This window comes from Terrapene carolina, unplaced genomic scaffold, assembly GCF_002925995.2.
Source record: "Terrapene carolina triunguis isolate 2854851 unplaced genomic scaffold, T_m_triunguis-2.0 Scaffold66, whole genome shotgun sequence".
Classification (NCBI taxonomy): domain Eukaryota; kingdom Metazoa; phylum Chordata; order Testudines; family Emydidae; genus Terrapene; species Terrapene triunguis.
Window position 1 is genome coordinate 4,631,798 of NW_020664417.1, and position 24,826 is coordinate 4,656,623.

Below are 24,826 nucleotides of genomic sequence, written 5' to 3' on the forward strand. Positions count from 1 at the left end.
GCGAGTGAGAGTGGGGAGGAGCAGGGGATGGAGCGAGCGGGGGCGGGGCCTCGGAGGAGTGTTTGGTTTTGTGCCAGTAGAACGGAGCCTGTGAATTTCCGTTGGCGCCACGCTCCCGCCACTGGCACGGGAGCCGGGACGCTGCCCCCGATCACCAGCTCTATGGGCTTGGATTCCGGTCCCCGCCCCACCCGAGCAGCTCCCTGTCCCTGCGGCAGCGCGCCGCCCGCCCGCCTCGGCGGTGACGAGACACAGCGCCTGGAGGAGTCCAACCCCCGCGCCTGCGCACTGTCTGGCTACAGCGACTCCGCTTGATGACGTTTCAGAGGCGCGAGCGGAGGGGGCCCCAGATCGCGAGGCACCGCCAGCATGAAGGAGACGCCGCTGTCCAACTGTGAGCGGCGCTTTCTGCTGCGCGCCATCGAGGAGAGAAAGGTACGAGACCCCCCCTTCCCCCCCACTCCACAGCACCGCCACCGGCCAGGCCCCCTCCCATGGGAGCGTGGGCGGGGTCCGGGCGAGCCCCCATCTCTCACCGAGCTCTCCCTCCGGGTCGGACCCGGGGCTGTCCCGCGCGGGTGGTGACTCTGCTCTCGGCTTTGCAGCGCTTGGACGGGCGGCAGAGCTACGACTACAGGAACGTGCGAATCTCCTTCGGTGCCGACTACGGCTGCTGCATCGTGGAGCTGGGGTGGACCAGGTACCGCGGGGAGACACCCCCGTCCCGTCCCCCCCGTGTGGCTCGTGCGGGGCAGGACCCGCAGTGATCGCCCGGTCAACGGCCCGTCTGTCTCCCCACAACCGCCGCGTCCTCCCGGAGCGCGCGCTGCTCACGCGAGTCCCTGCTGCAGCGGCCCCAATTGCGCTCGTGCACGCGGGGTGCAGATTAACCGCAGCAGCCTGCAGGAGGGCGGTAGCGATGAATGGGGGGAGGGGATGGCGCTGAGGAAAACAAATAGAGGTTGGTCTCCCTTGAGGTGTTTTTTATAGGTACAGCGTGGAAAGCTACAGATAAGCGGATTTTTATATCCTAACCCTGGATGTTGGCAATTCATTAATTCCCCCATCCAAGGATCTCAAATTGAGCCTCACAACACCCTTATGAAGTAGATGGTATCTCTGTTTTATAGGCTGGAGGAACTGAAGTAGACACAAGTGAATTGTTCAAGCTCCCACAGTAGTAGAATTGGGAATAAACCGCAGAAATTTGAACTTCTAGCCTGTGTTCTAACATCTAGCTCCTGTTTATTCCCTGTTAGTGACTGGCATTTTATCTCTATGATCAAGTCCTATATATGAAGAAGCTGTAATAAACTGGAGATGTGCAGTAAAATTGAAGTGCAAGTTGCTTTCATGTTACAGTTGTTTTTGTCACCCATACTGAAGTCTTTTTGGGGTTTTGGGGGGGGTTTCTTTTGCAGAGTCCTTGGACAGGTTTCATGTGAACTTGTTTCCCCAAAGCTAAATCGAGCTACAGAGGGTATACTTTTCTTTAATCTTGAGCTCTCCCCAATGGCTGCACCAGCTTTTGAGCCTGGCAGGTATGTCTCTTCAGTGACTACAAACAAGGATGGTACAGATGCCCCCCGACTTACGCAATTGTTCTGTTCTGGAAAGCCTCACGTAACTCGAATTTTGTGTAAATTGGAAACTTATACCTGTACGTTACGCAAAAATTTCTGCAACTCGAAAATCCTATTTCTGGCTTATGGAACTTTTCCCGTAAGTGCGAATTTGCATAAGTCGGAACTTGCGTAACCCGGGGAGCGTCTGTATAAGGAAAGCTATTCAGTATCATAGTTGTCAGACTTATTAATAACTCACAACTAAAATGTACCCAATCTCTTGGTTTTTTCCAGGCAATCTGAGCTTTTGGTGAAACTGAATCGACTACTAGAAAGATGTCTAAGAAACTCAAAATGTATAGACACTGAATCTCTCTGTGTTGTTGCTGGTGTAAAGGTGTGAAAAACGCTATGAAATCAAAAGGTCTTTAATACTAGGGGATTAATATGTTGCATTTAGAGGTCAGTCTGTCTTTGAGGACCAATAATCCTGATTTTATTTTAAAAGACTAAAGTTCCAGCAGTGCAAACATAGATGTGTTTAACTTTAAGATTGTGCATAGTCCCTTTAAAGTCAATGGGCTATGTACATGCTAAAGCTAATCATATGCATGAATGTTTACAAAGTGGGTCACGACCCCATTTTTAATGGGGCCACCAGGGCTGGCTTGGACTTGCTGGGGTCTGGGGCCAGAGTTGAAGCTCGAGCCCCACCCCCAGGGCCTAAGCCTGAGGGCTTCAGCCCTGGGCAGCGAGGCTCAGGTTACAGGCCTCTTGCCTGGGGCTGAAGCCCTTTGGCTTTGCTTCCTCCCCCAGAGCAGTGGGGGTTGAGCTTTGGCATTGGCCCCACCACCTGGGGCGGTGGGGCTCAGGCTTCAGTCCCCTCTCATGGGATCATGTAGTAATTTTTCTTGTCAGAAGGGGGTCGCAGTGCAATGAAGTTTGAGAATCCCTTGTTTACAGGATCGGGGCTGAAATCATACTTCAATTTTATTTTCTTTATCACAAATTAATAGTGTTGAAAATAGATACTGGTTCTGTTTGGATTTATTCAATTTTCATCGTAATTTTTGATGATCAAGAACTGAATTATACTTGCATTCAGCATGAATAGTAAAAAGTTATTTTGAAAAGATGTTGGAAAATCCAGACAAGTTACCAGTACTACAGTTTTGTGAATTTTCATGTTGTTTTTTTTCCCGCCTCAGGTGTGGCAAATTCGTGTGGACCTGCATTTGTTGAATCATGATGGAAACATTATTGATGCTGCAAGTATAGCAGCAATAGTGGCTTTGTGTCACTTCCGTAGGCCAGATGTATCTGTGCAAGGAGAGGAAGTAACTTTGGTGAGTAGGATGAGGTGAAAGTGGTGGGATTATTGAAATTAAAATTTCATTGCTGCTCTATATAAAATAGATCTCTGTCAATAGAGACAAGTTAAGTCTTAGAGGTAGAGCAACTTAATATCAAGGGATAGGAATAGATACATTTGTTTTTATCAATATGTATAGTATACAGTTATTGATTTTCAATTTGAGAGACTGTAAACATTAAAAAATTAAATTAGGATGACATTTTATAGCACTTCTCAGCCAAACTGGAAGGGCTCAAATAGCACAAAAAGGGGTGCAGTATAGTTACCTAGATAGGTAATATTAATAGGAAATATTTTAAAAAGAGAGAATCAAGTCTTGTTGAATTTTTAGATGACTAGGCTTTTCTTACTTTTGATTTTTCTGAAATACCTAATTTCTTTAGTACTTTCTTATAAATTATATATGGAATTGGATAAGTAACAAATTGCCACCTTGACTATTTATATTTTTAGTATACCCCTGAGGAACGTGATCCTGTCCCTTTGAGTATCCATCACATGCCTATCTGTGTCAGTTTTGCCTTCTTCCAGCAAGGGTAAGTTTCTGTTATGGCACTGACTTAAATCATCTACCAGTTTCTGCAGAACTGGAATAAAAACATAAGTTTCCATAAATAGCCGTGTTAACAAAATGCACTAGTGAACTAGCTTTATCTGAAATGAGAAGATGTGAAGAAGAGGTGTTCTTCTTCATGCTGCACTGTGTAACATGAAATTTCCATAGACTTTTCATAGAAATGTACACTTCTGAAACCAGTCTCTTTGGGTATACTCATCCCAAAAACCATGAAGCTTGTTTGTGTAATTTGTCTCCTGCCCTTAAAGTTTCAGGCAAGCAGGTTACCCTTAACTATTGTGTCCTACTCAACAATGGTTTCAGGACCTATTTGTTGGTGGATCCCAGTGAACGAGAGGAACGTGTAATGGATGGCCTCCTAGTGATTGCCATGAATAAACATCGTGAGATTTGTACTATCCAGTCCAGTGGAGGGATTATGCTGTTAAAAGATCAGGTAAATGGCATTTTCTTTGACTAGTCATTCTCTCTGATATAAACTTCTTGATGTATTGTAATATTTATATTAAGGCATCTAGTGTTTTGGTGTGAGAGAAGAATGGTATCTCTGTCTGATTCCATAGGAAATGTAAATATGACAGTACTTTGTGGGGATGGTCTAAACACCAAATGTTTGCTCTCATACTCTGTACTACTTGAAGTTTAAGGTAATTGGGAGAGCAATCTATTAACATTTCTAAGTGGTTTTTTTAAGTCTTTCTAAAAATAAACTTATTTCTTGAGTATAACAAATAACTTATTGCTGCCAGATTCCAATGCTCCTCAGTTGGTATTTGTGTAGCAGCTAGTCTTGAAATATTTGTCACTTTGAACTGAAATGAAACTAAACTTTTTTTTTTTTTTTCCTTAAGGCCAATAATAATATTGGAAGTCTTTTGCATTCTTAAGATGGCACATAGCTCTTTTTGTAATTATCAATACATTTGGTAGTTTCAGTATAGATCTGGGCATACAATATATAACATACTGACAGACTGCTCAGGTTAAACAATACTAACTAGGTGTAAAGCATATTTCCTCTATCAAACAAGTTCTAAACTAAAGGTTTGTGGGGAAGCTTCCATTTGAACTTCCTGACTGAGACATCATTCATGGGGCATTAGCATCTAGCACAGGGGTGGCCAACCTGTGGCTTCTTCAGAAGTCAATATGCGGCTCCTTGTATAGGCACCGACTGCAGGGCTGGAGCTACAGGCGCCAACTTTCCAGTGTGCCAGGGGGTGCTCACTGCTCAACTCCTGGCTCTGCCACAGGCCTTGCTCCCACTCTACCCCCTCCCCTGAGCCTGCTGTGTCCTCGCACCTCCCCCCACCACCTGCAAACCTCCTGCCTGCCACGAAACAGCTGATCGGGAGGAAGGGGGAGGCGCGTAGGGGAAGCTGATGGAGGGGCTGCTGACGTATTACTGTGGCTCTTTGGCAATGTACATTGGTAAATTCTGGCTCCATCTCAGGCTCAGGTTGGCCACCCCTGATCTAGCAGTACAAAAAAAAGTACATGTTTTCACTTAATTTAAGTACAAAGTTATGTTTATTTTAATTGCATGATAATAAACTATTATTCACTACAGGTTCTGAGATGCAGTAAAATAACTGGTGTTAAAGTAGCAGAGATCACAGAGCTAATTCAAAAGGCCTTGGAGAATGACCGGAAAGTTAGGTGAGGTTATTAAAATGCAATGTATTGGAAGTTAATACTAACCTTTTGTGGGGTCAGATTATTCTTGTACTGTTTTCCTGTGAGAGGAGTCTCTGAAAGAGAAGCTGTGCAGCTGATGATCTTCAATAAGTGGTGTTATATTCAGACTCAGCTAATAGTTCTGTTTTCTGTGAAGAGATGGTTGTATTGACACGCTCAAGCCAATAGTATTCGCTGTGTGATGCAAAATGACTACCATGGGAAACCTTGGGGAGGAGGGGAGAGAATAAAGTTGGAAAAAGAAAAGCTTAGCTGCCTAAAGAAGGTGGCATGATACTAATAAAACAGCCACATTCAAAAAAGGATTGCTGTTCTCAGGTGACTCAGACCACAACTAGGGAAAACTTGGCCTTCTCAGTTCAAAGGTTCTGTCCCTGATCTCCTAAATCAGGAACAAATTTGTTGTATTGTTTCATTTAACACAGGGATTCTCAAACTGGGGGTCGGGACCCCTCGGGTCATGAAGTTATTACCTCCAGCATTTAGAATGATGTTAAATACATTAAAAAGTGTTTTTAATTTATAAGGGGGGGTCACACTCAGAGGCTTGCTATGTGAAAGGGGTCACCAGTACAAAAGTTTGAGAACTACTGACTTAACAGTTTAAACAGCTAACCTGTTTTTTTAGTGTTGTTATTTACAACAGCATCTCTGTATATAGCTGAACTCTTTAACTTGACTTTTTATAATGTGAAATGTCTTGAAATATAATTTTTGTATTTATTTAATAAATAGAAAAGAAGGTGGAAAGTTTGGCTTTGCAGAGTCTATACCAAATCAAAAGATCTCTGCCTTTAAAATGGAAAGAGCTCCTGTTGATACTAATGATGTGGAAGAACAAGCTGAAGAAATCATCACCAAGGCTGACCCTCCTTCAGATGTGTATCTTTTCTACTATATCACTTTTGTGAGAAGACAGTGATATCTCACAGTTAAAGCTTTCTGAATCACCCAATACATCTTGAGTTTCTCATTTCTTTGAAGGTTATAAGACTACATTATGATCATCTAGATCGTGTTTTATTTATAGAAAGTGTATCTGGGTAGAGGAATTCATAGTATAGCATGTTGATCAGGAGTGTGTGGGTTTTCTACCAGAATCTTTCTCTGCCTCCCTTTTCCATTAGTCCCCTAATGCCTCTGAATCCTTCAGCTAAGGAGGGTTCAGTGCAGCTCCATACGGCGTTATTAATTTCTATTCCATGGATATAGAAAAGAGGAATCACTGAACGGCAATGTGGGGCCCTTCTAGGGGAGACGAGTTCTGCAGTACAGGCAGCAAAAGATGAACCCAGCTATCTTCTACATGGCAATGTGGGGCTGTGATGTGAAGGTGATCAGTTGTCTCATTCATTGTGTATACGTTAGGCATTTTTACTTTGTCAGCCATTCAAGAGAACATTGACTTCCATTTTGCTCAGATGAATTTCTTCACATCACGTGCTCAGCCCTTGGTACTCACCACAGATTATATATGTATGTTGGTACTTAAACTTTCCAAATAATTTATCTAGTTCAACATGCTGTACAATGAGTACAAATAAGAATTCTGGCAATTCCTGAATTTTTCTTAATTAGTTCAGTTTTGCCAAACCAATACTACGGATGCCTGGGACGGCCCAAATTGGGGAGGGACTAGAGAACTCCTGGGGAGACCTTGAAGAATCTGAGAGAGAGGAGGAAGGTAACAGTGATGATGCTACCACCTCAGAAAGTCAGAAAATGGAAACAGAAGAGATAAATGTTGTGAGCAAAACTAAGAAGGGTTAGTATCTGCTTTAAATGTGATGTTACTGAAAACACTGTTCGTGTATTGATTCTGGTGTATTTGAAGCTGTGTCCTCTCCTCAACAGTAAGAAAGGGAAACCACAGGTACTTGCCAGCAGGAAGATGCAGCTACCATCTGCAAAATGACTTTAGAGCTGTTATGGCTTAAATCTGCCAAATTTAAATATCCAATCCCAGAAAGACATGCTGGGAGTAGAGGGTGGAGTTTTTACAAGAGGGAAACCCTACACTGAGGAATTAGTAGGGACCAGAGGGTAACAAAGAAAGGTGCTTTTGGGGAAAGACCTTTGTTTTGTGCCTGTTGCCATTATGGCAGTATCTAATCAAAACAAAATACAAGACAAACCGATGAGAATGGTCTTGGTGCTCTGTCCTATACCTACTGTTGAGAGATGTGGCAGAGGCAGCAGGATACTAAAACAAACTCAGCCACTCTTCTAAAAGTGTTCAGTTTATAACAGCTAAAATAAAGTATCAGTTGTTTTAAAGTTATTGTGCTCAAAGGGTGATTCTGGCCCTTGAGTAAGTTGCATACTAGAGTTACAAAAACAGGTCCTCCTGCTTTAAAATGTCTCTAGGTGTGTAGTAATGACTTATACTCAAAGAAATGTGATGTACAAAACAACACTCAGGTTCCACAGTAATATAAATAACAGCTTTCTCTTTTGTTTGTAAGATGATGACACAATTGTACTGTCTGACAGCGAAGAGGAGGAAGTTGTCATTCTGGAATCAGAGGAGAGACAGAAGAAAACACGGTAACCAAAACTATGTAGTTAAGGGGGGGGATCTTTAAAACAGCATACCGTGTTGAGACAAGGAATAGTTTCGGCAAGTACGGTATGCTTCCTTGTGTCTACGCTTGTCAAGGAAAACATTCCTCAAAATAATGCAAGCCTTCAGATAATGGGGCCAGATCCTCAGCCTGTTTTGGGTTCTTTGTACTGCCTAAGAGAGCAGCCAAGGATTCTCTTAATGTTGGGGAATCTATGGGTAGTGTAATTTTTTTGTATTACTGTAGTGCCTATGAGTCCTTGTCATGAACCAGGAGCCCATTGTCCTAGCTATTGTACAAACTGAATAAAAAGACAGTCTCTGCCCTGAATCAGCAGGTTCAACTCTATGCCATCTATGCCTCCCTCTGCATATGGGTTGAGGCCAAAGCATCCGGTGTTTGGGCTAATTAACACCTGATAAAGCAGTGCTGATGGGACTGCTCCAGCTGGTGCAATTTAAATCAGATATTTGGATGTTCTGTTACCCGGGGTTAGCAAAAGGGTGGATTAGAGCCACCCACCCTGCTCCTCAGGTGTACTACAGTGGATTCTGCCCAGTGAATAGGATAGAGTCCATATTTCCCAGCTCTAACTACTAATGCAACAGGAGCTTGTATTATTTTTAACACAGATTTAGTCCCTTCTTTATAAGAACCATGCAACTCACTGCTAATAAAAGTTATGGTATCTAGAAAGGTAGTCTACTATGACTTGTCTGTTAAATGTGGATTTGTGTTGCTGAGGTTGTTTGCAGTTTGGATGGGGATTTCCCTTAGTTTTCTTTAAACCCTGTTACAAGTAAAACATGATTGGGTTGTGGTAGGTGGGTCATGTACAGAGCTGAGATCTTGAAAACCTTTGACTTGTGGCTTGACTTGCAGGGAACATCAATCTAGCCACTTAGTCTTTTATTATGCTGCCTTATTTTAGGTTAAAATGTTGTTTGTTCACAGAACTCACACCAGTGCCAAACAGGAAAATTCTTCAAGTAAGAAAGCATTTAACAAAAAAAGAAAAAAGAAGAGAGCTACTCATTAGTCATGTTCCCTTCATAATAATTATATAGATTAATACTAAAATGAGACACTTACTCTGTATATTAAGCTACTGAATGTATTTTTGTAGATCAGTTTTCCTTCTCTCCCTCCCCCCCCATTTCTGAAACTCAGGTCTACTTCTCTGTATATTTTTTTATATAATACTGTACATTGTCTTGCAATAAATTAAACATTCACAAGTGTCACCATTTGAGTAGGAGGTATAATAGGGTGGTAACTAAATATGTAAGCAAACTCTCAAATTGCAGTAAAAACAGCTGTAAATATTAACACTTCCATCTAGTAAGAGCATCTTCTCAAAGCCTTTTAACTTCATTTAAGGCAGTGGAAATCTACATTTCTAAGTATTCAGGTTCTGATTTGGCATGGTTTGATTTGTGTTCAATCTAAGCATAGCCTTCATCCAGTACCTCTTTACATCAACAGAATTACTGGTAGTGGAATTATTGTGAGTGGATCAGGCCTCATGTCTGCAAGAGATGAGTGTTGTAGACAAAGTAGCTCCTTTGTCTTCTTTACCAAGAATGTGATTCAAGCATCTTGGACTAAAAAAATTCCTCCCCTATAAATGGTAAGCAATTAAGAGAGAGCCTATAGTCTTTGTTAATGTTTATTTTTAAACAAATTTCAGTTTAACCATGTTTCATGAAAATTAAGGAATATTTAAACTGCAAGTCTAAAAAGAACTATCCTATAACACTAGGACTTTCTGAGACAAAGTAGGAAGAAACAGGAAAAAGGATCTACATAGTAGCATTAGACAAGTTAATCTCAACTGCTTCATTAGGCAGTTTAGAAGGAAGATGAAATAGACAAACAGGAAAATACATACAAGAGTAGAAATAATGTACACCTTATTTCATGTGTTCATAAGTTATATAGTAAAACTGAGAAAAGATTTAATTTTGCCCCTGTAACTTTAAAACTTTGCAAAAAGTGCTTCTTGCCAGAGCTCTTTACATGCCTCTTAGTGAATAATCTTCTTCTTAAAAGGAAACACCACTATGTTTAGGTGCAGTGTCAGATTATTTTTTAAATGGGGAAGAATTGGCTAGTGTAAATATGAATGAGTCCAAATGCAGTGTTTTATAAGTGCTGCAGGTGAATTTTTCACTTAAGTCAATGTAGGGCACTATTGTAAATATATATTGCAGTGGTTCATAAACTTTACACAGCAGAAAGATAGGGTATTTCATGTTTACAGCTATCTAGAATTCTCCTTGCAGGGATCTTGTCCCATCACTTTTCCAACCTCTAGGCTACATTGGTGTTGACCTTTTCTGTTGAGGAAAAACATACAACTGGACCTGGGAGAAAGGCTATACAAAACAAACTGCTGTTTGCTGTACCATATAATCTGCTTGTGCCTTAGGGAAAGGTTTGGCCTAATAATGCAGCCTTGTGTGCATTATAGCTGAGGTAAGGGAGAGAAGATGCTGGGAATTTTACAGGGAAATCTTAGGGCTTTAAGGGAAAAGGGCAAGGGATAATAGAAATCAGACTATGAAGTAAATCAGGAAGAAAGATACCATGAACAGAGCTGTGCTCTCTAATATTAGAGATTCGTCAATCTTGACAAGAGGCTTAGGGTAGGTGTCCACTCACACGAGCAGAGGGGTTTGTCAGTACCCTGTAACAGTGAGTGCAATGGTAGTGCTGCAGTTTTGTTACCTGCAGAAGCAGTATAACAGGAAGCAGACATTCATACAGTGACATTTCTTCTAAAAGGACAAGATTGTTAAACTCTGCTTTTGATGTAGGATAAGCTTTAAGGTTACCTGTATCCTACCACTAATGTGCACCCCCCCCCCCCCAAAATTTTTTTTTATTTATTTTTTTTAAAGAGGCTGTACCACTTTCCTCTATACATACATACACACACACACACACACACACACAATCAGATTGGGCATCTTTAGCAAGGAATAATACCACTCATTTCTTTCAGTCCAAGAGAGTTATCTATTCTCACAGTTGTTAGCTCAAGGCACACAGGAACCCTGAGCCAAAGACTATTAAACCAAGGATAATGAGGATATAAAATGAGCATGGTTTAGAGCATTTCAAAAACATCATATGAAAGTTAAGGCTGGTGGTGATACAGTAATTAGGATGTATGCTGCTGGAACTTGATAGTATGTACACACATGCCCCACATGTAGATTGACTTTTTTCTAAACTTGTGGCAGAGACTTTAGCCTGTTAATCTTTGGAGGGTCATTAATATGATCCTCCCGTACTTTAGGCTATGGTTTCCCCCTTTCCATAGGCCCAGCGGAGGAATAGTCAAGCATGCACAGGGAGGCAACAGGAAATTCATGGCACCAAGCCTACCCTCCACTTCTGCTTTCCTTAACCCCTATCTTAATCAGGTGATTCAGTCAAGCCTAGGAGCAGGCCTCCTAAGTAGCTTCCTAGCTGTCTTTCAAAAAACTAAAATGCATCTCATGGCCAAGCCTGCTTAGTTAGACTAATAGGGTTGAAGAGAATGGTTTTGCTTGATATAGGAAGCTGGCTGTTCCATATTTAAAAAAAAATTGAAATGAGAGTGAATATAATCAGTGTCAAGCTATCCCATGGGGCAGTTGTCAGGTTTGGATTAGATAGCAGAGTTAAGCTACAGCTTAACAAGGTAAGATGCCATGTTAGATTAAAAAGAATTTGCTTTCACTCCTATTAGTTAGCTTAACTAGGAAGATGAATTTATTTCTTGGTGTCTTAGGTTAAGTTTAGAAACAGTCAAGTCCTGCTTTATGGAAAAAGCAGTCCCACTTTTGTATTAGAATCATTGATATCACACTGGTTACAAGTCAGCTTCAGTGATCAATGCAGGTCAAGATAAGCAAGACCACTGGCATCAGCTTCAGTACAGGAGGTTTATTTGACAAACTTGCAGATGATTTCCTTTTAAACCCTGTTCCTGCTTTACACTTTAAGCACAGTAAATCTTGAGCAGTGGTAATACAAGTTTACAGGAGGAGAAGGGTCAGTTTGATTTAGTGGTAAAAAGTTTGACTACCACCTTAGCAGAGAGTGCTACAACTTAAGCAGAAGACCCATTAAAACCTGACACTGACATAAGATTTCCACTACATGCTGCATAAAAGCCTGCCCAAATGGGCTGTTCTGAATTCAGTCTCACTCTAGCTATAACCCATCCATGGCATGCCTTCACGCTGTGGTGGTCAGCTTTATTATTCTCTCCCTCAGTGGAGGGTGTAGTACTAGTGGCCACTTTCCCTGCTGTAGTTTGCTTTCCTAGCAGGATGGTGGCAGTGGGGAGGTAGAGCTGTACTAAGGTTTAACTACAAGGAAGCTTTTAGAGAAACCAAAGTTTTAGTAAAAATGCTGCATGAACTTACTAGTATCAGTTGTACACTTGGCCTCTTATAGCAATTTTCTAGTCTATTTCTGTTCACACAAGGACACTTCAGCATTCTAGCTATCAGATGGCTGCTTCAGAGACTACTACTTAATGATAGTTTGAGCACTAAATTAGAAAGCCTGCTTTTGAAAGAAGTCCGAATTTAATTCCTGCAAGCTACTAAAGTCAGTTCAATTTCTCCCAAGTGGTTAATTTTTTATATAAGAGTTAAATCAAATCAGTTCTAGCGGTATGACAGTTAAAGCCAAAGATTTGATCTAAACTCAAGTGAAACTAAACCTTAGTAGCATCTTATATTGCCACAAATAGTTGTCAAGTTTGTAATTTGTTCAGCATAACTGGATTTACCACTTTGCCTTTCAGTCACTCCAAAAAGATAAAAAAAAGTCCATTTTAATGTACTGCTCCTTAATTGGACATTCTAGTAGTTTTGGAACAAACATTAACAGTTCACCTTCATGGTTAATTCAATATTTGAACAGAACAGCTTTATAAAAGAGCTCCAGCTAAATATTTAGAACAAGATTGCATGTACAAAAAGATTTACATTAAAACCATATAAAAACTAACAAACTTCATAATTTCAAGTTACCACTGAAATGATTGTAAGACATCTAAAATATTGACCAGAGTTAAAACTGTACATCATTTGCTTGCAAGTATAATACACATTTAAGAGTCTCTTGATTGTTATGATAAATTTAGTGTCTCTGGTGGATCAATGAGTGATACTCCATGGTACCTGAAGGAGAAAAGGGTGTCAGATGTCATGTTAGAACAATCTCTGCTAAAGGGATTATATTATATTAAAGACTGAATATAGCATTAACCGTTTGTAAGCTAGCATCTGTCTGCCATGGGTCAGAACATGTTAAATCAAACACTTAATAGGTTTAAAACTCCTTATTTTGTACTTAGATTTTTAGGGCTAGAAGGGACATAGTGGTCACCTCTTTAACAGGCTATTGAACTTCACTAAGCAATTCCTGCAATCAGTCTCCATTTCTGGACTGAGACTACATCTTGAGTTGCAAGTCAAGACACCACATCTGTTGTGGTTATTAGCTCATATATTATGAGCAGACAGTGGCCAAATCAGTGACAGGAGTCATGCCTGAATCAAAAAAAGCAAGGAAGAGGAGACTTCCAATATTGAGTGTGCTGACAACCTTCAGTGGGCTCCTCTAACAGAGTAGGCTAGCTAGCCTGCTTAGCTTAAATTAGAGGAATGTATTGGAGTTTACCCACAGAAGTGGGTACTTACTTTGTACTCTTGTATTTCTCTCTTATAGACTGTTGTGTGTGTTGTGCTGCTCTGAGGTAGGTCTTATGGAGGTCCATGAGACAAGGCTTAAGGCTTTCAAGGGTATATCCTGTCATTTTGGACAGGGATTCAGGCTGAGGAAAGGGAAAATAAATTGGTCAGATTAATATGCCATATTTTCCATCAGTTACTTTGCAGCAGTTTTCCAATACAGTAACTCCTCACTTAAAGTCATCCCGGTTAACGTTGTTACATTGCTGATCATTAGGGAACATGCTCGTTTAAAGTTGTGCAATGCTCCCTTTTAAGTCGTTTGGTAGCCTCCTGCTTTGTCCACTGCTTGCAGGAAGAGCAGCCTGTTGCAGCTAGCTGGTGGGGGCTTGTAACCAGGGTGGACCAGCAGCCCCCTTAAGTTCCCTGTGCTGCAGCCACCCAGCAAGCTATCAAGGTAGTTCAGCTGTCCCCCCCCATGTGCTGCTCCTGCCCTCTGCCTTGGAGCTGCTCCCAGAGACTCCTGCTTGCTGTGCAGGAGGGGCTAATGTCAGGGTATCCCCCCTCCCCCCTGCTCCTGCAGCCCGCTTACCCCTTCTCCATATAGAGCAGGGAAGGGACATAGACAAACAGAGAGCTTGGGGCAGCAGCTGCTGCCCCAAGTGCGTTGTCTTTTTAAGTCAATCAGGAACTTAAGAGTGGGTCAGCTTACTTAAAAAGAGGAAGTGTGCATCCCTCCCCCCCCCCCCCCCCCCCACACAAAGGTGTGGGTCTGTCTGCTATGCTATCTCCCCTCCCATGTCTTCGTGCTGCCTTGCAGGAGAGGCTACATTAATATTTTAACCCTTGAGGGCTCAGCCGAGTGCTAGTTCATCATTTAGCAACAAGATATTCCCTGGGAAATATCCCTCCTTCTTCCACCCTCTAATTTCACCACCTCAACCAAGCTTCACAATCATAGCTGTGAACAGTATTAAAATTGTTTAACACACAGTATGTTTGTTTATATCTATACAATATATAGTTTGGTGAAAAAAAAATATTTCCCTGAAACCTACTCAATCTCCCTGGAACCTCCCCGCCCCCTTTAAATTAATTCTTATGGGGAAATTGGATTTGCTTAAAGTCACATTTTTCAGGAACATAATGTTAGGAGTTTCTGTACTTTGAATACAAGACAAAGCTATACTTAATGCTATTCTAGACAATGGGTATTCCATGTCTCCACCTGCAGGTAGAAAGGGTACTAGCAGAATGCATGATTCCTCGGCAAAGTAGCTATTAGTGTTATGCCAATGCACTTTACAAAAGTGAAAATATCAAGCTGGAACTGCCAAAGAAGCTTTAGCTGCATGTAATCTTCCACTGTATACCCATACCTGCTGATCTATAACTACCTATCAGACAAAAACATCCTGTTCATCATCTCAACTGTGCTAGGCTCTGAGGCTTGGTCTACACTTACCCCCCAAGTCGAAGTAAGGTACGCAAATTCAGCTACGTGAATAACGTAGCTGAATTCGACATACCTTACTTCGAACTTACCGCGGTTCAGACGCGGTCCACACGCGGCAGGCAGGCTCCCCGTCAACTCCGCGGTACTCCTCTCGTTGAGCTGGAGTACCACAGTCGATGGCGAACACTTCCTGGTTCGATTTATCGCGTCCAGACCAGACGCGATAAATCGAACCCGGAACTTCGATCCCCAGCTGTCGAACTACCCGGTAAGTATAGACCAGCCCTAAGACATAGCCGTTTGTTCTTCCAGTAGTGGTCCTTTCCTCTGTGCTTCCAAGTAGTTAAGGCAAAAGAACTAAAATACTGTTTCAGTAAAGAAAGTAAGTGTCCCTGCAAGAGACAGTCTTTAGGAGGAGAGTACTGGAGATAGCACTAAGAGGTCTTTTTTTTGGGGGGGAGGGGAGGGACACACCCCCCCCATATTCTGTAAGGTACTCCTCTAGGGGTCACCCACTGTTAGAAGCTTGCTGATTTTGGAATCTAGCCAGAGGGCTGGTGTAGAAACCATTACTGAGTTCTGACTAAGGACAATTAAAATTAGACTAAGCACACCCTCAACCCCATACAAGATCAAAACCTATTCTTGGCTGGCAATCCATAATTTCTATTAAGAACAGCTCATACAGAATGTTGCAGTTTGCTGTATTTAAGGCTCTTTACTTATAATTAAGTGAGACTTTTCTAAAGCTACTTGTTCTACATACCCAGGTTTGTCCAGTGATTGTATAGCTTGCTAGATGAAATGCTGCAGCAGCAATAAGTGATGGCAAGTATTTCAAGTATGGGTCAGCATCAATTAAACTCAGCTCCCCCAGATACTGTAAAGAAAGTCATTGCCAAATGATTAGAAGCTATCACCAGTACAAGATGGTTACAGTCTTAGCATCTTCCTTATTAGTTAAAGTGTACACCAACACTTATGTTAACTAGCCTTCAATACAGTGTTTAAGAATTTAGAGCTCTCCAGACACAAAAAGACAAGCATCCAATTTTTGCAGCAATATAAATATAGCTCTTAATATTCAAAGGAAAGACTCAGATCCAAAAAAGTATTTGGTTCTATACTCTGGTGCCCATGTTATTCCACTTCATATATTTCAAAATATTTTGACTATTTCTATAGTTGCTGCCTATGTCCCAAGGGAGAGTTTAGTTTTACATCAGAACAGTGTCCTTTTCATCTCAGCTAGGATTTAGTGAAATATTGGTGAAGACCGGGGTGGTCAAACTACAGGACGGGGGCTGGATCCAACCCATCAGGGCTTTGGATCCAGCCCACGGGACTGCCACATCCAGGGCACTGCAGGCCCTGTGCCGCTCCTGGAAGTGGCCAGCACCACATACTGATTAGGGATTGGGGGGAGGGGGAAGGAGGAGAAGAGGAGGGGGCAGCAGAGGGCTCCATGCACTGCCCTGCCCCTAGGCACCACCCCCTGCAACTCCCATTGGCTGGGAACAGGGAACCGTGGCCAATGGGAGCTGTGGGGGGGCAGTGCCTGCAGGTGAGGGCAGTGCACTGAGCCCCTCCCGCGGCCATGGGGACATGGTGCCGGATGCTTCCAGAGCAGCGTGATGCAGGGCCAGGGCAGGCGGGGAGCCCACCGTAGCCCCACTACAGCTGCTCCAGGTAAGCAGTGCCAGGCTGGAACCTGCACCCTGAACCCCTTCCTGCACCCCACCCCAAGCCCTACATTCATGGCTCTGCATGCAATTTCCCCACCCAGATGTGGCCCTTGGGCCAAAAAGTTTGCCCACTCCTGGTCTACAATGAGCCTGAAGGAGTCAGTGCTGTAGAGACCACCACATGTTTACAAAGACCATAGTAAGTCTTCCTGAGATCATGTAATAAGCTTTACATTTTAGTTTACTGTAGTTCATCCATTGAATTTATGTCCCCCTCAACCAAGGCTGAACCAGTATTTGAATTCTCATTGTGACAGGCATGAAAGGCCATCTTTTATGGCCAATTCTCACTATAGTGAGCACTAGAGTGCTGCAGGCTCACCACTAGAATAGAGTGCCAGCTGCAACCTCTAGAAACCAGGCAGGGAAGCAAAGCTGCTGTTCTCAGCCTGCCAGTTCTAAAATTTCAGTTCTTCAAAAAAATTACAATTGGCACATCCCCTCTTCTCCAGTGGGGAATGACAGCAAGCCTGCAAGCTCCACAAGTACTGAGCCTAATGCATCCAGAAAGGTCTGTTAACTCCAAATCCATACTTACCATTGATAAATGTTCCACTTTAACATTAGTCTGCTGGTGTAGGAAGTACTGAGTGAGGAACTGGTTTATTGTTGGAGCTGCCAAGTCAAATGACAAGACTTTCAACACTAAGTGCTCCATCCTTAGGACTTGTTTCTTGGTGTAGGTATCATCTGTGATGTAAACAAATTCTGCTACTTCAGGAGGGTAGATTTCTTCAAACTTCCTGCAGTTTGAAAGAAACAGTAAGCTGGCAGCTACAGGTAAAGAGCATGTCCATCAGTCTCAGTGTTTAGTAGAATCATCATGTTTGCCAAATCTGACTGCAGTTGGAGAGATGGCAGAGAACTGTACCTCCCTAGAAACTCTGTTGCTACATTAAGTCATTTTGTATGGCTTTAGAGATCTAGATGTTATACTGAAAACTTTAAGCAATTCTTCCCAGTACACTATTGATAGTAATGTGATTTTTTTAGTACCAAAACTAGTACTCCCTAGTTACTGTAGATCCAGGAATCTCAAATTGAGTTGTGTTCAAATTTGAATACAGTTATCTTTCCATGTTCTCATTGGCCATATGTACCCTGAGACAAAGGCTTTTAAAAAGCCTTTGAGTATAGATTTTAGAGTGCTAGTTACATGAGCTCAGATAACTGACAGAAGCCACATTTCATGGCTTGCAAATGTCAGGGTTTTTTATTAAAAGCACATATGAGGATGCCAGATGTGAATCTAGGCCTCTTGAGTCTTCTTGGAAAAAGAAGGATTCACTAAGTTGTGCCACCATCCCCAGTTCTTTTCTACAGACGAGGAAAAAGAAAATACAGCCCCCAAATTTTCCCTCTGGACACCTACAGGAAAGGTTGTCAAGTTCTAGAAGTTGAAAAGCAATGGATGCTAGTTTAAACTTACGATGCTAGCAACATAGCTGCAGTCCCCACAAGCTGAAGCTTCCCTCTCAGCACAGACATTGAGGAAAGAAATCTATCAATGTAGTTTACAGCTAAGTGCAGAGTTTCATTCTGTAATTTATATTCTTCTCCAACTTCCACCAGCCAGTCCACAAGAATAGCTCGCATATTGTTTGTTATATCAGGCTGCTTCTTCATGTAACCCACTTTAGGCTTGCATTTCACCTGTTAAGACAGTTGTGATTTATGTACATAAGAGATTTAATTAGTATTTGAATCTTGCAGAGAAGAGGCTGTTCCCTAGCCTCTGTTTGCCAGAAGCTGGGAATGGATCACTTGATTATCTGTTCTGTTCATTCCCTCTGAAGCACCTGGTATTGGCCACTGTCAGATACTGGGCTAGATGGACCATTGGTGTGACCGTTCTTATTCTTACTGACCAAAAATCCACCACAGATAAGAATCCAGGAGTTGGTTAAACACACGTACTACATCTAAAGTAGAATCTAGTTTAGATATTAAAGGTCTTAGGTCACCAAGTCCATTGTCCAGCCAGTATGGGCTTGTTCTCTATTTTGTGTTCAGTGGATTATCTAGCCAGTTTTAGTATAATTTGATAAGGGTTCAGCAGTTTCATCAGGAAATGATTCCACAGTCTAGTGCAGGGGTAGGCAACCTATGGCACACATGCCAAAGGCGGCATGCAAGCTGATTTTCAGTGGCACTTGCAGTGCCCGGGTTGTGGCCACCGGTCTGGGGGGCTCTGCATTTTAATTGAGTTTTAAATAAAATTCTTAAACATTTTAAAAGTGTTGTTTACTTTATACAACTATTGTTTTTTATTATATATACACACACACACACACACACACACACACACACACACATATATATATAAAAAAAAAAAAACATTTTATAGACTTATAGAAAGACCTTCTAAAAACGTTAAAATGTATTACTGGCACACGAAACCTTAAATTAGAGTGAATAAATGAAGGCTTGGCACACCACTTCTGAAAGATTGCCGACCCCTGGTCTAGTGTCCTCTCTCAACCTATAAATTGCTAATTCTGTCACCGTACTAGCTTTAACACTGCATAAGAATTACTATGTTCTGTCCAGAAATTAGACCAAACACTTCTAGTTCTAAGGGCATATTTATGGCCTCTTACCTCCATTTCCCTAAGGTATGTATAGATGTCTTCAATGTAGTCTGGCACCTGGTTAACATTTACTTTTTCTTCCACTTCTTGAGTTACTGATATATCCATAATACTTGGAGAATCTAAAAAAAATTCAAGATAGTAGCCACATTAATTTAAGTTTGTAGAATTGTCAGCCCACACATTTACAAGAGAGTCTAATGATTGACACCCAGTGTTAGTTTAGTTTCTTATGCATTTGAGCCACCGAGGCTGCAGCAGTCCAGGGAGACCAGAAAGTCATCAGTTTGCAGTTTTATCATACTTCATTCTAGTCACTGGGAACTAGACACATTTGTTCTTCAGGAATCCTTTATCAACTGTTCCAAGGGAAAGGGAGCTCAATGGCAAACATGAAGTGCAAAGGGTGTCTCTAGCCTGACAAATCAGAAGAAGTCACTTTGTGTTACCATGTTAAAGTAAAAATTCAAGTTCTGTGCTGATTTAGAGTAAGCTGAAGCCTTTGATTAGTGAGTTTAGAGGTTGGTCTAAAATGGAGGTAGATTTTCACAATGGGGATTAAGTAGTTGCCAGAGCTACAGAACTAGGCTACTGATATGGTCCTTCCACAGATGTATTTACATGTAGAGAATGTTAGACACACTGTAGTTAATGTCCCATTGTCATTATTTTAGGAATCCACAAAGCAGCAGGCTACCATATAAGTTATGTAAGTTGACCCAATCTAGACCCATTTAATACTTGGACAGAGGGGGATTAAGGAATTACATTGTCGATTCTAGTTCTGGAAATTGGATTAGATGTTTTAGACAGCAATGTAAAAAGGGAACCATAGAATTAAGTATTAGTCTTGTTAGATTCAGTCAGTGTCAGTTATGTTTTTAATACATGGCATGTTGTGATATACCTGTGCATACACATCAAGGAGTCGATATAGAATGTAGCAAGACTGCAACATAGCAGCAGTATTTGTGTTGCCCCACACTTTCCTTTGCAGTAACCCCTGACCTCCACATCCCTCTGTAGTAGAGGCCCCACTCACCCCCCCACCCTCCCAATGAATTCAAGCATTTTGAAGCACTTACTTTCAAATTGAGTTTGGAGCTCCGGTATTCACACCTGGAGACAGCAGGAGCTAGAGGTACCACCCTATCAGTACCCTCTGAGCTAAGAGCATTCCAGTCTCTGCAGAGACCCTGCCTGGAGTTAAATACTCTGCTCCTTTTCCGTTTAGCCTCCAAGACTGTAGCCAGGAGCAAAGCTCTAGAGTGGTTTGTGTCTCCCTGCAATCCATAACCCCCTCCAATAAGTTACAAGGTGGCAGGGCTCAAACAGATCAGTCGCTCATGACTGACAGTGGGACTAAGAAGGGTAAGGACACACACAAATACGGCAGTTAGTGGGCAAAGCAGAGTGGTTGACTGAAAATAGCTTTGGTAATGCACAGGGAGGAAGTATCAGGAAGAAATAGAGCAGTTTCAGGGATTAGCCACCTACCAACTCAATCTATGTCCTCTCCAATAGCCTCTAGATTTGGGAGGTCTTCTAAGCAACCCTAAATCACTCAAACTGGACCTTTATAGGAAGAGGATATTGTTCCATTACTTATGGAAAGATCACAGCAAAGACTGATGCTTCCCCGTGGGTACTGCTCTGATCTAAGATCTAGAATAGTCTGGTCTTCCCACAATCAAATTGAGAATTCTTGTTTGTGATAAATTACTTTTGATAATCCAATTGAGGTTGAGATTGGAAGTGTGATTTAAAGATACTTGCATCCAGTTTCTGCTAGGATTTTGCAAGTTTAGTTTCACTGACCTGGTACCACAGGCAGTGATTCAGTACAGAAGCATAGTGGGAAAAATTTTCACTTCAGAAAAACCAAGTGAATACATTCTGGCTCAGCTACAGACAAATGCATATAAGGTGCAGTGGGTATTGTCTGAGGTTCTCTGGTCAGTGTCTCCCTCTGGATCCCTGCTTTTGAACCTGTAATCCTCACTCCTGGTCCCTGTTTTTTCATTTGTTGTCCCTGTAATCTTTTGACACCTGGGTCTAGTGGATCCTCCCCTTGGGGAGGGAGGGGGAAGAGGAGGAGGCTTTAAATGAGGGTGAGTTAGTGCTCTCCCACCCCCAGAGAGTCAACACTGGTAGTGGTTCTCAACCCCCAACCCATTCAGGACATAGCTGCAGCCCATGTGACATCATCGGGGTCATACAGGTAGTATATATAGTGTGGATAGATGTGGCCCACATTTCACATGGAGAGCTGCATATGCAGCCCAGGATAGTAAATAGGTTGAGAACCACTGCTGTTTAGAACTGACAAATGCATTGGGAATTGTCAAGAGATGCAAGTCTAGTATTCTTGCTACAATACTGCATGTTTTACAACTCTGTAGTCTGTTCACTTTCAACTCCAATTAAATTTATGTAGCACCTAGTTAAACTGATGTAGTATTGTATAAAGTAGCCTATATGAGAGCCCAGTACTGAACTGGGCATGTCAATTTCAAAGACAGAATCTATGCTTTATACACCACCATTTTCTGTTAGTAACTAACATACTTACCAAAACTAAGATCCATTGGATTGTCTAGGGGTGCTAAGGGTTTTCTGTCTCCTAATGACGTTACAGCAGTATTTAAGCCTAGGACCTCTTCATGGGACACAGCCTTTTTAGGAACCACTTGTCTCTTTCGTCTCTCCCCATCAGGCTCATCCATATGGATGGCAAAAGCAGGCTGTTTGTTACCAGCTTTCCCAGCTGGAACTTTGCCATAGTTTTCATCATTAATACTCCAGGGTGCGTGAGCAAGAGCAGCCTAGAATAAGAGTTTGCCATTAGTGTTTCCATGGAGCCCTCCTTCCAACCAACAGGGCTCCAGAGCTCAAGGCAGCACACACGCGCCACATTTCCATTGCACCCTAACGCCTGGTGGTTTGCATCGCGATTTAGGGCTGTCCATGGAGGCCCCGGCACTATTCCGAGCTAGTCACGTCGTGCCTGAGCAGTCCGCCCTCTCTCTCCTGCTAGAGGAGAGCCACCGCCATGTGCCCGGCCCGCGCTCCCAGGTGCTCAGCCTAGACAGGAGCCGCGGAGACTGCCCGTCTCTCGGCAATGCTGGCGCGTTGCTGTCTAGGCTCCCCGCCCACCCCAGCCGAGCCCCGCATCCCCAGCCCAGCAGGAGCCAGCTCCCCCGGCCGGCTGCTGACAGCTCGCTGCCCCCGGCCCGGCCCCGATCATTGCTCCGAGGGGCGCAGCAGAAGGAAGCGCGGCCCTAAGATGGCGGATGCCGGGCGGCTGTTCACACTGCGGGGTGCGAGAGTCGGGGTCCAAACACAGGCGCCGGTCCCGGTCGCTGCAGCGCCCTGGTGCAGACGCGCCCGCCCGTCACTAGACGCGGTAAGGACGACGCGAGTACAGCCGCCACCAGAGCCCCGGCCCGTAGCGCCCCCGCCCGGCAGCCCCACCGTGCAGCGCCCGCCTTGCCTGCTGCTGGGTCGGGCGGCGCTGGTTGCCCCGCAGCAGCGCCAGCACCGGGCGGGCCCCGGAGGCGGCGGCGGGCGGCCGCGCTTTGCCGCCGGGGGGTACATTCTCCTGGTTCTCCTGCTCCAGGTCAGCGGCGCCCGTCAGCATCGTCCCAGCGGCGGGTGGCTCCTGCGCGGCTCGGCGGCCGCGTGCACGGGGGTCGGAGCTCGACGGGCACCCGGCTCCGCGGCCGCTCCCGGGGGATAGAGGCGCCGCGCCGCTGGGGTGCCCGGGAGAAAGGGGATTCGCGCTACGGGCAGCTCCTCCAGCCCGCTCCGCTCCCACCGTTCAAGTAGCCCGCGACTATTGAATCCGCCAATGGGGAACCCAGGGCCATACGTCACACCGCCTACGGCGCCCCGCGGGGGCCAAACGCGCTGCGCGAACAGTCGGCATGGGCGGGGCGGGAGGGAACGGCGCGAGGGGCAGCCACAGCCAGGGGGCGGGGGCAGGGTGGGAGATCGCTGCCTCGTGCGGCGCTGCGCAGCCAGGCTGACGGCACAGCGGTAGGCGCGGAAGGCCCCGATCTCGCAAACCCTCGGGCACGTGGTAGTCGGGTAAAAAAGGCGTTGGCGGTTCGGGGCTGCTCCGCGCCTAGAATGTCAGGCCGGGCGGGGTTGTACCGGGGCGCGCGCCTCTTCTGTAAAGCAACTCCGTGCCCGGCAAACCCGTGACAAAGATCCCCGACAAATGAGACAGTCCTCGGTGCGGAGGCTCACGGCACGGGCCTGGTGTCCTCAGCCACAAGTACTCCTCGTTCTTTCAACCTCCTAGTTTTCTATGGCCTCAGTCTTGTAATTCCGCATTTGTGAGCCAGGCAGTTGCCACTAACGGAGAATTAACACACTCTTGGAGAAGGAGCGAGGTGAATTTGAGCCTGGAGGCTACATCACTATAATCTTTTTCTTTTTTCACTTTCTTAAGTAAAACTAGATTTAATTAGGGCTTATCTACAGGGCCACCTATTCCTGATTAACTGCTTGTGTGGATGCTCTTACACCAGAAGAGTAAGAGTTCTTTGCTACTGTTTAGTTTAACCTACTCTGGAAGTGGATTAAATTTATTTGGAATTTTGAAAAACCTTATTCCAGAATAAGAGCTCCCCACAGGCAGTTAGCAATAGCAGTTATGCTCTATATTCACACCCTACCTTGATCCAAATTAACTTCTTCGTGTAGACAAGCCCTTACATTGTATATTTGTGCAGTGGAGAAGGCAGTGATCATTGTTGAATAAAATCTCTCTTTTTAGATAAGAATCTATTTTTTATGAAAACTTAGAAACCCAACTTAGGGTATCTTGTATGATGGAGTATATATATTTCCAAAACAGTCCGAATTGGAAAACAATTTTATTTCATGTAGATAGTTTTAACTCAGTACGTCATATGTATTAATTAAATCCTATTATACTAGGGATCAGCAGCAGTGCAGAATATAAGAGCTATGTGCGCTTGGATTTTAACACCAAACCCTAAAGCAGAAATTTTACAGCAAAAAGTATGGGATAACAGCTCAACTCTTGCCACACTCCTCCAATGGAGCCAAACACAGAAAAGGCAGATTCATCCCCAGTTTTGGTCAGATTACCCTTTTAACTCTGCTGCCTAGGATGGGGCATGATCCAAGGCCCATTGAAGTCAATGAAAAGACTCTCACTTTACTTCAATGGACTTTGGATCATCTAAACTCCCAGACCCAGGGGATAGTTTTAAATATAAAAATCATGCTAGCTAGACTCTGCCCCACAGTGTGAACCAGCTACCCATTGCTTGTTTGTTTTTTATGTCTGTAACTGGGAATTGTTTATCTCCTTTTCTTTTTCTACCAAGGATTCAGGGGTGCTGGAATAATTTTTATAGTGGGGGTGCTGAGAGCCATTGTACCAACCTGTAAATCCTGTATATAATAGAAACCACTTCAAGTTGGGGGTGTGGCAGCATCTCCCATACTCCTAGTTCCAGCCCTGTGTAAGGACCCAATAGCTTGTTTTCCTGACTTGGAGTTGGCACTTTTGTGTGTATA

The 24,826-nt window shown here is 43.6% G+C and overlaps 2 protein-coding genes across 4 annotated transcripts; one reads left to right on the top strand and one right to left on the bottom strand.

The window, feature by feature from the left end:
• The first annotated feature begins 318 nt into the window (after positions 1–318).
• EXOSC9 (exosome component 9) lies at positions 319–9,023 on the top strand. 3 transcript variants are annotated; one of them, XM_024213002.3, is made up of 12 exons: positions 319–435; positions 606–700; positions 1,422–1,541; positions 1,860–1,962; positions 2,774–2,911; positions 3,394–3,476; positions 3,821–3,953; positions 5,088–5,176; positions 5,951–6,097; positions 6,799–6,980; positions 7,681–7,762; positions 8,734–9,023. In XM_024213002.3, the coding sequence occupies exons 1-12, from the start codon at positions 370–372 to the stop codon at positions 8,816–8,818; spliced, it is 1,323 nt and encodes a 440-aa protein (XP_024068770.1). In that variant the 5' UTR covers positions 319–369; the 3' UTR covers positions 8,819–9,023. The 3 variants fall into 3 exon arrangements, with proteins under 3 accessions (XP_024068770.1, XP_029766541.1, XP_024068756.1); XM_029910681.1 differs by lacking the exon at positions 606–700 and having other exon boundaries at positions 353–435; XM_024212988.2 differs by lacking the exon at positions 319–435 and having other exon boundaries at positions 450–700.
• Positions 9,024–12,280: 3,257 nt separating this feature from the next.
• CCNA2 (cyclin A2) lies at positions 12,281–23,089 on the bottom strand. Its single transcript, XM_024213020.3, has 8 exons — positions 22,764–23,089; positions 21,843–22,095; positions 19,280–19,392; positions 18,109–18,332; positions 17,218–17,422; positions 15,701–15,814; positions 13,488–13,621; positions 12,281–12,965 (listed from the first exon to the last, which is right to left on the bottom strand). The coding sequence occupies exons 1-8, from the start codon at positions 22,908–22,910 to the stop codon at positions 12,914–12,916; spliced, it is 1,242 nt and encodes a 413-aa protein (XP_024068788.1). The 5' UTR covers positions 22,911–23,089; the 3' UTR covers positions 12,281–12,913.
• Between the last annotated feature and the right edge of the window lie 1,737 nt (positions 23,090–24,826).